This window comes from Eschrichtius robustus, chromosome 3, assembly GCF_028021215.1.
Source record: "Eschrichtius robustus isolate mEscRob2 chromosome 3, mEscRob2.pri, whole genome shotgun sequence".
NCBI classification, from domain to species: domain Eukaryota; kingdom Metazoa; phylum Chordata; class Mammalia; order Artiodactyla; family Eschrichtiidae; genus Eschrichtius; species Eschrichtius robustus.
Genome location: NC_090826.1, coordinates 39,015,936 through 39,031,242, shown reverse-complemented (window position 1 = coordinate 39,031,242; position 15,307 = coordinate 39,015,936). Strand labels below are relative to the sequence as shown.

At 51.7% G+C, this 15,307-nt stretch overlaps 1 protein-coding gene across 2 annotated transcripts; it reads left to right on the top strand.

The window, feature by feature from the left end:
• The first annotated feature begins 2,459 nt into the window (after positions 1–2,459).
• On the top strand, positions 2,460–14,265 carry LOC137762237 (taurochenodeoxycholic 6 alpha-hydroxylase-like). Of its 2 annotated transcripts, none has more exons than XM_068539833.1 (12): positions 2,460–2,692; positions 5,557–5,698; positions 6,340–6,384; positions 6,861–6,988; positions 7,958–8,082; positions 8,455–8,609; positions 9,079–9,134; positions 9,268–9,458; positions 9,553–9,686; positions 10,578–10,642; positions 10,779–10,855; positions 13,252–14,265. In XM_068539833.1, exons 1-12 carry the CDS (start codon positions 2,498–2,500, stop codon positions 13,418–13,420), a joined length of 1,482 nt encoding a protein of 493 aa, XP_068395934.1. In that variant the 5' UTR covers positions 2,460–2,497; the 3' UTR covers positions 13,421–14,265. The 2 variants fall into 2 exon arrangements, with proteins under 2 accessions (XP_068395934.1, XP_068395933.1); XM_068539832.1 differs by having other exon boundaries at positions 9,079–9,185.
• Positions 14,266–15,307: the final 1,042 nt, after the last annotated feature.

Here is a 15,307-nt window from a genome sequence, read left to right as displayed (position 1 = left end):
TTCCCAGGCAAACTGATCAATCAGGCCTCAAGGATGGCCTCTAAGCAAAGGGTATTGACACTTGACTGTGCCATTAAATAGGGTCTGTTCATCTCTGGGCTCTCTTCCCTCATACCCCGTACTGCAAGCTTCCTGGGGCTGAGATATCATCCCCTTCCTGTATGCCAGTACCCAGCACAGAGCCTGACCTAGAGGGATGCTCCGCCCAGTGTGTGGAGTGAGAGAGGACGGAGAGAAAGGAACAGCTTGCAGGCTGGGGAAGGGCAGTGCCTACCCACTGAGTGAGCCAGCACTCAGCCATGGGGGGATGCAGGGGGTGAGGGCACACAGTGAGAACCAGTCTTTTCTCAAGAGAAGGAGGCCAAGCAATTATCAGCAGAGTGGAGCTAAGATGGCCCCTATTGGAATCAGCCACAGAGAGTCAGCCAAAGCCCAGATTGTTCATGAAAATTGTTGTATTCGATTTCCAGATTATTTTGATTTTGAGAAATTGTGGTCTTTTTTTGATGCAGTTGCCACTTTTCTGAGTTAAGTGTTGACCGATGGAACCACTAAAACACCTCCAGTGATGTTCCCATTATACTGATGGCCATCAGATAATATATAGACTCAATAAGTAGATAATTTCTCTTACATAAATTATATTACTCGTGGTGCTTAATCACCTCTCAATTTCTACTGGCTTAATATAGCAATCACAAACAAATATTTCTAGCTCTTATAATACTGAGATTTCTTTCAACACCTCTAATATTGGCAGAGTCAGGAATTAGAATGCCATACATAATTGGGTAGAACAGAGGCAGTGCCAACGAAGAAGGATTTGCAGGCAGCTGGCTGGCTTGGGCACCAAGCAATCAGAAAGGAGGCATGCTCCTATGCGGAAACAGAGACCCCCAGGTCCTCTGGGCCAACAAGAGGAGATCCAAGAAAACTAGGTAACATAGCTGGGGTGGTAAGAGGTTCCCACCAGTCAGTCCCTGCACTGGATCAACAGAGCAGGGCAGTCCCAGTGATGGACTTGACCTGGGAACACAGAGCACCCTCAGAATGAATTCAAGCAGGACACGTCTCAGTTCAGGGCAGGACTGCCAGCCCCGCCCACACCCCCACTAGACCAGGAGCTCCACAATAGCAGGGAGTTTTGTTGTTCACTGCTGAATCTCTAGCTCCTAGGATGGCAATTGACCCAAAGTAAGTACTCAACACATAGTTACCAGATAAACAAATGAGTCCTTCTACCCATCTACTTATTCTTGTATTTGACATTCACTGTAGTGGAAACATGTTGGATGTCTGCTCTGAGATCTCTTCCCTCACAAAGGGTGGGCCTTCGAAAGCCCTATTCACCACCAACCACAGCTGACTGTAGCAGGTGGACGCCTTGGTCGTGAGATTAGAATCAGATACTTGGAATAGGATTCAGCAGTGCCACTCAGACATGATGGTGGCAGAATGGTGAGGTGCCAGCCCCAGAAGGGTAGACGTTCCCTCCTGCATCGCCTGGACCCAGCTGCACAAGGACAGCGACTGTATCTGTTTATCTGTGACTGTATCTCCAGCTTCTAGTAAAGTGTCTGGTACGAGGTAGAGCCTCCATAAACGTTTGCTGAGAGATGAAGGCATGATCGTACAGAGAGAAAGAATGGGAGATGCAGAAAAACACAGATTAAGTCAATAATTAATAAATAGCAAGGTGAAAACAATGACTCTGAAAGGAATCTTGCTTTAAGAATCTTTAAGCCTCAAAAGGTGACTAAAGCAAGAGATCTGAATAAAATTTATTTAAATATTAAGTACGTAATCCTAAACCTTTTTTAAAACTAAGACTATCATATTTCAGTAGTAGCCATCTTTTACTACATTTCAAATTTGTATTCTCTCATTTCTTAAGAAGGAAGGCAGGGGTATTGACACAGACATATCACTGCAAACTGAGGAAAATATTAAGCATCCATACCCTCAGTGTTCATTAACTTACTGGTTAGTTTTAAAAAAAGCGGGGGAGATGGAATTTTCTGTTGCATTGGACAAATGAAAATGATTCATGTGGTCATGCAGGGTAGTCCACGGCTAGATGGTACTACAGACTTAAACTCTGGTTCTGTACAATATCACAGTGTTAAACAAGATATCACGGTGATGCGTTATTCAAGGAAGTTTTAAAAAACATTCATTTTTCTGTTTTATTTCCATTTGTATAAGTCTTTAAAAATGTAAGCACGTGATAGTTTGCAGGATCCTGCTACAACCCAAACTCCCATTTCTATTTATAAATATTATCTTCTCTTTATATTACTTACATTTTGTAACAAAAGAGATATTGGTTTAAATTTAAAACAAAAAAACAAAAAACAACTCTGGAGGCCCAAGTCTGAGCTCTGCCCTCACCCTCACCCTCCCCCAGGTGGGCGGGGCAAGCCTCCCTGACCAGGTGGGTGCTCAGGGGAGGTCAGCCACCTTCAGGGACAGTCAGCAATCCAGAAGCCGCTGCACCATGAGTATCTCTGTGCTGAGCCCCACCAGAGCCCTGGGCGGTGTCTCTGGGCTCCTGCAGGTGGCCTCCCTGCTCGGCCTGGTTCTGCTTCTGTTCAAGGCAGCACAGCTCTATCTGCGCAGACAGTGGCTGCTCAAAGCCCTCCAGCAGTTCCCGTCTCCTCCTTCCCACTGGCTCTATGGGCACATGCAGGAGGTAGGATGGAGTGGGACGGGGGAGTGGGAGGGCAGGGAGGGCTGGGGCTCTCAGACCATGGGACAAAGCCTTGCTGTGGGATGAGCACGTGGCCTCACCAAAGGACCCAGCTTACCTCTCAGGTCTTGGCTCCTCATCCCAGTCCGGGGAGCTCCCTCCCTCCCAGGACCCTGTGCTGGTGTCCTCGGGTCTGCCAGACACTCCTTCCTTAGTTGGATCTGCAGGCTGCCCTAGCAGCCCTGCACTTTGAGGACAGTGGCTGTTCCTTCCTGAGTCTGCCCCGTCTCCAGGCTGAGCAGCTTCAGCTCTTTACATAGAACAGGCTTCTAGATGCTTCCCTGCCCCATCCCTCAATCCCGTCCTCTCTGCCTGGCCCTGAGCTTGCCTGGGAGCACAGACATCAGTCTGACGGATGCTGCCCTGTGGGCTCGCTGTCCGTGGAGATGACAGACAGGAATCTAGGAAGGTGTCACGTGACAGGAAAAGAGACCCACCTGCTGGGTGGGGGGTTACGTCAGCTGTCGGGACAAAGTGGTTCGGTTTGTTAAGACTGAGGAATTTTCCAGCCCCTGATTTCAGTGCTTAAACCCTGACAAGTTGTTGGCACACATGAGCGAGGTTCCCAGGATGGTGCCAGGTAAGGAGAACTGGCGTTTCAGTTGCACCATCCACAGGGTGACGTCGCCCGCCTGGTGTCCTCCCTCACTGGACTATGAGCTCTTGGAACTGAGCGTGACATCCCCCTCACCGCCAGCGCCCTGCACAGAGCCTGCGCGGAGGGATGTCAGCCCAATGTGTGGAGGGACAGGAAGGAGGGCAGGAGCAGCTCGCAGGCTGGGGAGGGGCAGCACCGACCCACCCAGCCCTGGCAGCGCTAGCCTGGGCGGCGGGGGGCTCAGAGCAAAGTCAGGGGCCACGTGGAGAGGGGCTCATCAAGGGTTTGTGGACTGAACAAATGTTGGGAGAAAATCAGGGGTTGCGGAGAGCTGAGGCCTCCCTTTCTCTGCAGCGTGATTAGAGCAGAGTGGAGCCAAAGACGGGAACCGGAAACAGCCCGAGCCCCACGTGGGCTGGCCCAGTACCTCTCTCCCCTCTCCTTCCTAACCTCCTGCACCCCAGGTTACTCAGCGTCCTCCCCGCCTGCCTGGGCATTCTGGCCTCTGGGACTCTGCTCCCATGTGCCCTCTACCTGGAATGATCTTGGCCCTCATATGCCTGTCTACCAAGGCCCAACCCCAAGCCACCTCCTCCAAGATGTCTTTCTGGGTCTCCCAGGAGCGGAGGGGACAACCCTTTTTCCCTCGGCTGTCCTTCTCATAAGGCAGTGCTAACCGGATTCAGCTAGTTTTGTCTGCAGTGTCATAGTCGTGAGCTCCTTCTGGGAGAGCTCGGCTCTGGTTCATCTTTGTAACCTGAGAGCGTCTTGGTAAATGGTGACTCGATGAATGAACACGTGCATGACGAAGAGCTTTCTAACGTCCAGGTCTGAGTTAGGGCCCCTGCCCCAAGGCTTCCCCAGAGGCTTGGTCTTCCCTCCATTACACATTCAAGAGCCGCTACGGTTGTCATGTCCTCAATCTCGCTGTCTCTTCCTGGAGGCTCCAAACAGACAAGCATCTACAGCCGCATCCTAATTCAGTGCCTTAAACCAGTGCCTGGCACATAGTAAGTGCTCAGTAAGTACGTGCTCAGTGAAGGAACCCATCCCACAGTAGGCAAGTTGCCTCAGAGCTGGTGAGTCCTGATGGTAGAAGGATGCAGGCAGAGATTAGATACCAAAGTGGCAGAGGGATGCTTTGAGTTACACAGAAGCCATTGAATTAAAGACGAGGTGACTGCATGGAATATGCCTAGGACCAAATGTTGACGAGAAATCCAGAGGTGATAAAACGAAGCTGATTCTCCAAGGTTAAGGAGAGGCAGTTGCTCTGTGGTAAAGAGGAGGGGCCCACCAGGTAGAGGAAAGAACCTGGGCAGAGGCCTAGAAGTGTGAGCAGGTGGGGCCCGTGCAAGGACCACTGGCAGCAGCATCTTTGGGGGCAGAGCAATGGGTCCTGTGGACTCGCCAGCCCGGCAGGAGGCAAGAATAGAGAAGGTAAAGCCAGAAAGCAAGGGCCTTTGTGGTCCACGCTGAGGAGTTTCAAGAGATTCCTCTAGGCGGTGGGAAGTGCATAAAAGTTTCTGGTTATCGGTAAGTGAAAGTAAGATTTAAAAATCCACATATAAGAACCTTAGTTCAATACTATTTTCATATGTGTACATCCAGAATCTATCCTATCACTGTGTATACACTCAATATGTAAAATAATATATACACATACAATTTAGTACTAGTTTTTTTCACTTAGCCATATACATCCTAACACTCTTTCATATTAGCAAACATTTACATGTATGCTGGGAAAATATTGATGATAAATAGCAGTCAGTAAGCAAAAGGAAATTAATATATAAATTAATTTTTTTAAATATAATCTATTTTATTCTCTAAATAAACAAAATTATATGACAAAACTGCTTACCAAGTGATATGAATTAGCATAAATTGCTCATGTAAATGTTGCAAGAATAACTTCCAAAAGTTTTGTACACCAGGGAGTCAATCCCTGATGGAAGTTTCTGTAGGCAGTTTGTAGTGGTGGCCCATAAATCTACCCGACAAGGGGACAGAATCTGGTCTTAGGACAAAGCTGGACAGCCAGCAAGGTCTGGATCAGAGCCCAGGTCATAAGAAATAGTTCCAAACTCCTAGTTCTGCTGATCGATCAAGAACGATCTCCCTGTACCCATCCTGCCCTTCACCCCCACTCCAGCACTGGAACACAGACAAGGGTTTTATTGATTTATCTTTCCCTTGGTGACAGTTCCAAGAGGAGACCGAGCTGCGACCCCTACTGAAAAGGGTAGAGAAATACCCAAGTGCCTGTGCTCGCTGGCTGTGGGGGACGAAAGCCCTAGTGTTGATCTATGACCCTGACTACATGAAGGTGGTCCTGGGGAGATCAGGTGAGAGGGAAACCCACATCCCAGCAGGAGAAAATCTTCCCTCTTGGGTACATGCCCCTGGATCTGTGAAATTCCAGAAGAAACTGGCACTTCAGCCATCAACACCTGACTCTCTACCAGCCATCCTTGCAGCCCACAAGCCAGACTAAGGCCAACATTATTCACTTATAGTGAATGCTTAAACACCTGGGTGGGGCTGACTTCTCTTTTCTGTCTTACTTTCTTTCTTGTTTTAACCCAATTGAGATGATCCCAGGTCTGGAAGACAATTCCCTGTCCACACTGATTTAGGTTTGGCACCTCTCACTGTTGCCTGTCCTGGGTCATGAAATGGCCAAACCACCACAAACTGTAGGAAAACCACAGGCTTCTGTCTTACTCTGTGGCACTGAGCAGAGCCTATCTTTCTTGCCGATTCACCATCTTAGTCCTGTGGGTGTTCTGCTGCTGGGACACTGAGTCTGCCTTCCTGGGCCCACACAGTGACCATCAGGACAGAGAGAGTCAGGGATGGGAAGCGAGAGGGAGGTGGCTTGAGACAGACTGCCAGCTGGCAAGCATCAGGAATGGAAGGTACCACAGCTGCTCTGGGGGCTGCCTGTCTTGTTTGGTGCCCTCCACTTTCCTTCCTTACCTTTCAGACCCAAAGTCTCATGATTCCTACAGATTGCTGATTCCCTGGATTGGTAAGTACATTTAAATACAACTGCAGTCCACCCACCAGTTAGGTTTACCAAGAGCTACCTCTTTGGTTAATGGAGAACAACAGGTGCCAGGCATACTGTCCCCACCCTCATCTCTCAGTCAAGCCTCATTTCTCTCCTTCCAGTAAAACTCTCACCCTTTGTAATGGTGCTGACAGCCCTCCTGAAGCTCAGCCTCTTCTTCATCACTTCTCATTCCTCTGAGATATTCTCAGCCTGACTATTCATTCTTCTATCACCTGCACCCCTACTCTTTTTCAGCCTCTGTCTCACAGCTGTCATAATCACATCCTATGGACCAGCCATTTTGGAAATTCACATTCCTGAACTGTACTGGCCTTTCCTACCTTTGCCCATGATGTGTCTTTTTCTGACACCCTTCGTTCCTCCCAAGTTGTCCCTAGTCGTCCCTCTGATCCAGTCTCCCCGACCCACACACACACCCATCTGTGGCCCAGGGAATGGTTTGCTCGTGTTGGAGGGGCAGACATGGTTCCAGCACCGGCGGATGCTGACCCCAGCCTTCCACTATGACATCCTGAAGCCCTACGTGGGTCTCATGGCCGACTCTGTCCGAGTGATGCTGGTGAGTCCATCCCTTGTCGCCTGGACCCACTCACATCCAGCACAGCTGACAAAGTCCACTCTCAGACCCTTGTGTCCCTAAGGCATCCGTCAGACACAGCCTCCAGAATGATGCATTCAGAACGTACTCTGAGACAGTGCTCACCCAAACCGGATGGGACAGAGGGGTACCCCAGCACCAGCTTGTATCCGAGGCAAAGGAAAGCAGGGCCATGGTGTATTCAGGGTCCACTCTCCTCTCATCTCCACATCTTCAACACAAAGGAAAGAGCAAGGGTCATTCCCCTGGGCAGCAGTGCAAACTGCCCCTGGCTGCCCTGGACAATGGCAGCATCAGTGGCAGAGTGGGCATCGCAGGATGTCACTCAGATAGGCTCTGGCCTGGGGCCCAGGGCCTCTGCATGGAATTGAGCCACTCATGGGAGGAAATGAGGCCAGGTCTACACTCAGAGAGCTGGGTCTTCACAAGCATCACCTCCTATCCAGACTGGGCACCACCTGGTCTCAGCTAACATTGAATGAATAAAATGAATTCAAGTACCTCATGCCCCTTCCTAGGAGCCCCAATAGAGCCCCATAAGCTTTTCCTTGCCTTGAAATATTTGCATACTAGTGTTGGACATCACCTGTCCAGTTCCAATCTCAGGACACAAAAGACTCCACGTTTGTTTCCTGAGAAACTATGCTTTCTGGCCTCCCACAAGGTGGTTATCATCAAAAATTGTTCCTCAAATTTGGAAGTAATACAGAATATTATGAGAGAACATGATTAACTATATAATAAAAGATTCTGAGAAAATATGTGTCACATTACACGTGTGTGATACAGCCTTAAATTGCTAAAACACATCTGCTTAGAAAGCGAGGAAATCTCATCCAAAGATTTAGAGAGAAGGAGAGAGAGCCTGGCCTTGTCAGCGCAGGCCTTCTGGGGGAGCAGAGCAGGGTCAATGTCCCCCTCCCACCACAGGATAAGTGGGAGGAGCTCATCAGCCTGGACTCACATCTGGAGGTCCTTGGACACGTCTCCTTGATGGCCCTGGACACCATCATGAAGTGCGCCTTCAGCCACCAGGGAAGCATCCAGACAGACAGGTCAGTGACAACCTTTCAATGGCAGGATCCTTGTTCTCACCAGCTGGGGAGGACTTACCTGAGAGGCAGTTAGGGCAGCGCGGATGCTTATCAGCACAGAAAGCAACATTCTGCACAGAGCCATGGACCAGAGCCAAATTCCACCCAGACCAACCTTGACTCAGTCACAGGCCCTGATTCCTGCACAGGGAGAAGCCTGGCTGCTCAGGCCACTTGTAAAGGACAGAGGGTCTCCCGAACTGTAAGGCAGAAATGACAAAGCCTCAGTGCTGCCTGTCCCCACTGACTGAGGAATCCCCACCCGGAGCCCCACTCCATCTCCAGGTCAGAGGCTCCTTCCACTCCAGTCTCCTCTGCATCCTCTCCTTTCAGGAAAATCCAGTCCTACATCCAGGCCATCAGGGACCTCAGCAACCTGAGTTTTTCCCGGGTGAGGAATCTCTTCTACCAGAACGACATCATCTACAGGCTGACCCCTGAAGGCCGCTGGAGCCACCGGGCCTGCCAGCTCACCCATCAACACACAGGTTCTTCTGATTCTTCTGGGCTGCTCCTGCCCACCCACCCCCATCATGCACATGTAAAAGGGCCTGGCCTTGACCCCTCAGGCAGAGCCCAGACTCCTGCTTCCCTTTCAGGAGCTGGCACACACCCACGCTGGGTACTTCCCTGGTGCAGGGGTTGGGAACCGAGACGTCAGGGTGTCAGGTGAGGTGCAGGGAGATACATGTGTCACCACGTTGGTGACGGTGGAATGAGATCCCCTCCCAGCAGCATTCAGGCAGATCCTCCATGGGCTGTGTTATTGAGGGGATTCCCGACCTGGATCAGACGATGCTGGAGCTCTCTGCCCTGACATGTGCACCCATTCCCACCCTCGTCCTCATCCACCTGCTACCCAGATTGGGCCTGAGGGGCAGATAGGGGTACGGTGCGTGGTGCATCTGAGCCCCCAGGAGCCCTCAGCTCTGTTTGGGAACCACTGTTCTGGGACAGATGCAGTGATCAAGCTGAGGAAAGCTCACTTGCAGAAGGAGGGAGAGCTGGAGAAGGTGAGGAGCAAGAGGCACTTGGATTTCCTGGACATCCTCCTCTTTGCCAGAGTGAGTGTGGGCAGGAGAGGTCTAAGACTTTGCCCAGAAGCACAGAGGAAGGGCAAACCCTGCACTCTCCCTGCCTCCGCAGATGGAGAATGGGAGCAGCTTGTCTGACACGGACCTCCGTGCCGAAGTGGATACGTTCATGTTTGAGGGTCACGACACAACAGCCACTGGCATCTCCTGGACCCTCTATGCTCTGGCCTCCCACCCTGAGCATCAGCAGAGGTGCCGGGAAGAGATCCAGAGTCTCCTGGGGGATGGCACCTCCATCACCTGGTGAGTGCCCAACAGATGGGAGAACCTTGCCCCTCAGCTAGTGGAGAACCCCTGATTGTCTGGCTCTGCCGCTCTCAAATGGGCTTCCTTTCAGGGACCAACTGGAACAGATGCCCTACACCACCATGTGCATCAAGGAGTCACTACGACTCTATCCACCAGTGCCGTTCATTTTCAGAGATCTGAGCAAGCCCATCACCTTCCCTGATGGACGCTCCTTACCTGCAGGTATGAGCTTCACCTCACCCACTAAACTAAGCCCTCTGCAAGACCACATGGGAGATCAGAAATACACATGTGCTTTCCCAGTTCTGGGATGCTGTGACTTGTTTCCACCTTAAGATAATTAAGGTTTGCTCTGTAGTTTGGACAAGTTTTGTAAAATGCTTGACATAGAACTTGAACACAGCAAAAGCTCAGTAAACAAATGCTAGCCCCTGAAGGTGGTCTTATAATAGAGCCCGAAAATTCTAATTCCTTGAGACATCAAGGCTTAAGAGAGAAGCAGGTGGAGATGTGGTTCTTTCCATAAGGGGTCTAAGTAAATGAGGGAGCTCAGGGAGTCCATTGTCATGGGTCAGATGGTCCAGTCTCTGGGGAGCCCTCAGGTGGATGGCAGAGAGCAGCTGATGCTCAGGTCTGAGAGCCCTGCCATGGTTGGAGGCCACCCACTGGCTCACCTCCCAGTGGGTCTGAATCCCAGCCCTGCCACCTCCTAACTGTGGGATTATGGTCACGTCCCTTAATCTCTCAGAAGTTTAGGTGAGTCATCTGCACATGGGGATATGAGTGCCTTCCTTGAGGCCTGCCATGAGAATTAAATGAGTTAATGCACATTCCCCGAGGGCTCATGATGGCACTTGATAAATGAGAGTTGTCACTTGAGTTGCTCCTAAATGTAAGCCTCCAATTCTTTTCCTTCTCAGTTCTGGCCATGGTTACCTACTCCTAATCTGTGCTCCTGTGCTTCGTCACCTCCAGCCCACCTCTCTTGCAAGAGCACCATTTCATTCAGAGTGATGGAGGGTAGCTCTCATGGTGGCTCCCAGGCCTTTTGTGCACATTGCCCCTGCTGCCATGGGTACCATCAGTCTTCCTTCTCTCCTCCCTGCCCCACAGGAATCCCACTCTCCCTCTCCTTTTATGGGCTTCACCACAACCCGAAGCTGTGGCCGAACCCAGAGGTATGATGGAGGAGGGGATGGGATGCTCTCTCCAGACCAGCACCTCCCCTGCTCCCCCTCGGGGATTCTTGTCCCCTGGTGGATTGGTGCAAGGAGTTTGACCCCACCTGCCCTGGCCCTGGTGCTCTCTCTGCAGGTGTTTGACCCCTCCCGGTTTGCACCGGGTTCTTCTCAACACAGCCATGCTTTCCTGCCCTTCTCAGGAGGATCCAGGTGAGGCCTTCTGTACCTGGGGCATCTGGGTGTCATGGTGCTACCTGATGTGTGTGACTGTCTACATTCATGTGTGGTGTATGCAGTTATGTCCCTGTATGTTGGCGTTTTGGGAAGGAGGCGTGTGTCCCCATATACATGAAGGCCTTCAGGGCACGCCACAGAGACCTTGACCTCCTGACTTCCGCAATGACCAGCCACATTTCCATGGCCGTGGCCTCTCCAAAGTATTCCAGGGTTTTCCTCACTTTAGGAGTATGACTTTTCAGCGTTAGAATTTTTCATGAAAGGTAAACTTCAGATGTTTGCTTTCCACAATTATCAGTCATCTTTAAAGATGGTTTTCTCTCTTCACACATTCCTAGTCCAGCCCACTACCTTTTCTACTTAATTCACCAATCCACCTCTGACTGTATCATCAGTCGTGTTTGCATGGATTTAGATTTCCAGCTGCTTTTCTTGTCCTGAGGTTTCAAACCATGTATGTGATCACTTACAGTTGCTGTTTGAAGAAAGTTACATAGCCATGTGTGTCTTCTCTATTTCTGTAGTCAAACCCAACAGTTGTGACTGCATATTCATATAAACATGACACCTTTTCTGGTTGCCAAAATTCTATATATGTAGCGGGGACTATATACCATAGTCCCAGAATCTACAGAGTCTAACTTTGGCAGAAAAGGATGAAATTGAAGGCAATCAAGTGCTTTTGAGAGAAAACTCACTATTTTGTGTTTGACACATGCATTTGAGAAGTTCCTGCCGTGTAAAATATAAAGCACACATGAAATAGCTGTTAAGCTGGATGATACACTCCAAAATGACTGCTGTGAAAATTTCTATGGCTACAGATCCCCCTCCAAATAGTAACTTCCATAACTTTGGAACTACTTAGTAATCCAAGTTTTTTCTGAGTCTATAATTCTGTGAAATTTTCAGTTGGTGAATCAACCTTCACAGGACAGGCTTGACGCAACACATTCCCAGAATTTGCTCTAGGATTTGGTCTGTGCCAGGGTCCTGTTCTTCCTTGTAGACATTGGCTGCAGGTCATGCGGCTGCCACTAGAGGACAGGGGGTACCTGGCAACTCAATTCCTAGGTCAGAATTAATATTTAATTTTACTCCAGCCCTTTTTTTTTCTATTCAATTAACTTTGTTCAAATAGAAAGCTATTTATTAAGCCGGCCTCTGTGTGCCAAGTCATATATTACAAGATGGGAACACAGAGACAAAAGGAACTTTCCTTGCTCCAAGAGTTCACAGTCAAGAATCAACTACAGCTATTCAAGACAGACATGCAACGTTTCCATAGTTTAGTGGTCAGTACGTTTGCCTTACAAGACAGACATCATGCATTCATCCACTCTTTCACTCATTCATTCATTCACTGAGCAGATTGTGGAATGTTCCATGTTTCTGGCACTGTCCTGGTCACGGGACGGTGATGTGTCCTTGAGTTAACACTAAAGCTGCTTGGGGATGTGGGAGAAAGAGGTGCAGGCGGCAGAGGCGGGAGGCCAGGCGGTCACTAGACTGAGTCTTGAGCATGTGGCCGGCAGAGGTGGGGGGAGGGGACCTCAACAGGAGCTGAGTGAGGAAGAGGAGCCGGACAAGTGTGAGGTGAGTGAGGAGCAGCCCAGAGAGGGCTGTGACGCCAGCTGCGGCCCTGCGATGTGTCCTCCCTGTGATGCAGGGCACAGCAGGCCCCGAGCTGCCGTGGCTTCAGTAGAGAGAGGGGAGGCAAGGAGACTGAAAAGGCCAGTGAGGAGCCCACGGGATGGGAGGAGGGGCCTTGCTGGAGCAGAATGGGAAGGCTCCAGGGCCGGGTTGACTGAGGGGCTGAGGGGAGACAGGAGGCCGGAGCATTAACTGGGAAGCAAGTGGTCCAGCAGGTTGAGGGTCGCTAACCCGTGGTCCCTCCAGGAAGCCTCCCTGTTGCCATCCTGACGTCCTTACACAACTCTGTCCTGTCCTGTCTGGGGACTGGGGCCCCTGCTTGTCTGCCATGGGTGCTGAGGGCCCGAGAGTGTGCCCACACCCCCCTGCAGTGCCCCGGCCTGGCCTGAAACCAGAAACTGCCTGTGGACGAGTGAACAAAGTACTAATTCATGTTTACTGATTCACGTGACTTGACCCTGCGGCTTAGAGCACCTACCCTCCCCAGCAGGACTTACTACTGCTGAGAGCAGAAGTAGGAGTTAGGAGCTAGTCCTGGAGAGAGGTGGGCTTTGTAAAGGTCAGGGGGAGAGGGTGGACTGAGGCTTGGGCGGCACGTTCAGTGTGACCCGTAAGGAAGGGATCGGGGCTGGGCCACGTGGAGGAGAGCCCTGAATGCCCTGTGCCCAGCAGGGGTTAGAAGCCTCTGCTCACTTCCTTCTCCCTCCCTGACCCAGGAACTGCATCGGGAAGCAGTTTGCCATGAACGAGATGAAGGTGGCCGTGGCCCTGACCTTGCTTCGCTTTGAGCTGGCACCGGATCCCTCCAGGGTCCCTGTTCCCATTCCAAAAGTTGTGCTGAAGCCCAAGAATGGGATCCACTTGCAGCTCAGGAAGCTCCTGTAATCCTTGTTGGGGAGAAGGACGAGCTCTGAGGGCCCCTGCCTGCTATCCTTTCTTGCTGTCACTCTCTCCCGTCCTTGCCTCTGTGCCCACTTCCTGCTTCTATCTGCCCACCTGCCGGCTTACCTCATCTCCTGCCTCCTGCCCATCAGACGTTCTGCCCTCCTCCTCTCACCTTTCTCCAGGCTCCCTATCTGCTTACCTCTCCGTCTGTCTCTGACCCACCTGTGTCTCTGACTGTCCACCTAAACCCTGATCGCCTGCCCTCCTCCAGTCTATCTACTCTCTCCTTGTCTTTCGCGCCTTCTGCCTGCCTGTCTGTCCCTGAATTCACTTCCTTTTGCTGATAAAACAATTGACCACAGCCTTAGGGACTTCAAACAACACAGAGTTATTCTCTGACAGCTCTGGAGTCAGAATTTGGAAGTGGGTTTCCCTGGACACAGCCAAGATGTTGGCAGGGACCCCTGTGCAGGGATCTAGGAGAGGATCCCTCTCTTTGCCTTTTCCCACATCTAGAGCTGCAATCCTTGCATTCCTTGGCTCCTGGGCCCTCCTCCATATTCAAAACCATCAGCTTCTTCAAATGTTCCCCTGCTTCTGTCTTCACATCTCCTCTTTCATAAGACCTTTGCGATTACACAGGCCCACTCAGATAAAACAGGCTTGTTCGCTGGCTCTGGGGATTAGGACACAGACACCCTGGGCAGCCGTCACTGTAGCTGCTAAGTCCTGTGTGACTACCATCGCCTTGGGCCCCCGATCACTCCCGTGTGTTATGGGTCTGCCCATTTGTCACTCACCTGGCTTCCCCTCTTTCCCACTCCCTGGATAAATTCACAGTGTCACATGGAGTGTGTGTGTCTTCTCTCGAAGGGAGCTGGATGGAATGGAAGAGCGAAAGAAGGGGAGGGAAGGCAGAGGAGACGAGGAGGGGACATGACCCCTGGTCTGTGGGCCCAGGACCCCAGCAGGACAAGCGTGTCCCAGCGCCCCTGCAGCCTCACACTCTGGGGTCCCTCACACCCCACAACCTGCCTGTCACCTGAGGCTCCCACGGCAGCTGAGTCAGGAGAAAGGGCTCGTCTCCAAAGGCTCAGAGGGAAGAAGCTCACCCCGGGCACCTGTCGGGGAAGGAGCCTCCCTGCTGTTGTGTGGTAGCTTCCTCGCTACATCCTTAGAGGGGCCCAGCCAGAGCCCATCCTGCCCTGAGCAAAGAAGCCTCACAGACTTGGCTCAGCGCGAGGGCCTTAGGAACCCAATCCTTCACCCCAAATGAGATTGGAGAAGAACCCAGCCTGGCCATGTCACCAGCTCCCGGCAGCCCTTCCTCACACGCAGGGCCTGCAGGCTCCTCAGAGGCCCGAGCGGGCGGCTGTGCAGCAGGGTCTGGGAGGACCAGCTGGGCACGGGGCTTGGCTGCTGGGAGAGGATGTCAGACCTGGAGCAGAGGACCAGCCCGTGCACCTCCCCCACAGGACAGCCCCTTGCAGTCCCCAGCATGTCTGCCCAGCCCCTGAGCAAGGACGGGCTTCTTCAACCCTGGCACTCCTGGAGACCTCGGGGGGACTGGTCCTCCTGACCCTGGGCCCTGACCAGCACCAGGTCCCTTGCACTCCTCCGCCAGCCTCTCTGCACCCAGCCCTGCTCTCTTGCTGCTTCTGCACACAGGTCCTCCTCCCGTCCCACCCCTGCTCTTCCTAACCCAGGGCCCCGGATGCCAGAGGAGACCCCCCTGCAGCCCTGTGCCATGCTGTGATGCCGCCATGTGCCTCCTGAAGGGGACATCTCTCCCAGCTGCTGCCTGCAGCTGGGACCTTTGGCCCAGTCCCCTCCCCGTTCCTAGGTCACAGGGCTAGTTCACTCTGCTCCAAGAAGGGGCCAGGAGGA

Coding starts and splice junctions, on each gene's coding strand:
- LOC137762237 (XM_068539832.1), top strand. CDS start 2,498: ATGAGTATCTCTGTGCTGAGCCCCACCAGAGCCCTGGGCGGTGTCTCT. Junction 2,693..5,556: donor TCTATGGGCACATGCAGGAG/GTAGGATGGAGT, acceptor CCTTGGTGACAG/TTCCAAGAGGAGACCGAGCT. Junction 9,459..9,552: donor GATGGCACCTCCATCACCTG/GTGAGTGCCCAA, acceptor GCTTCCTTTCAG/GGACCAACTGGAACAGATGC.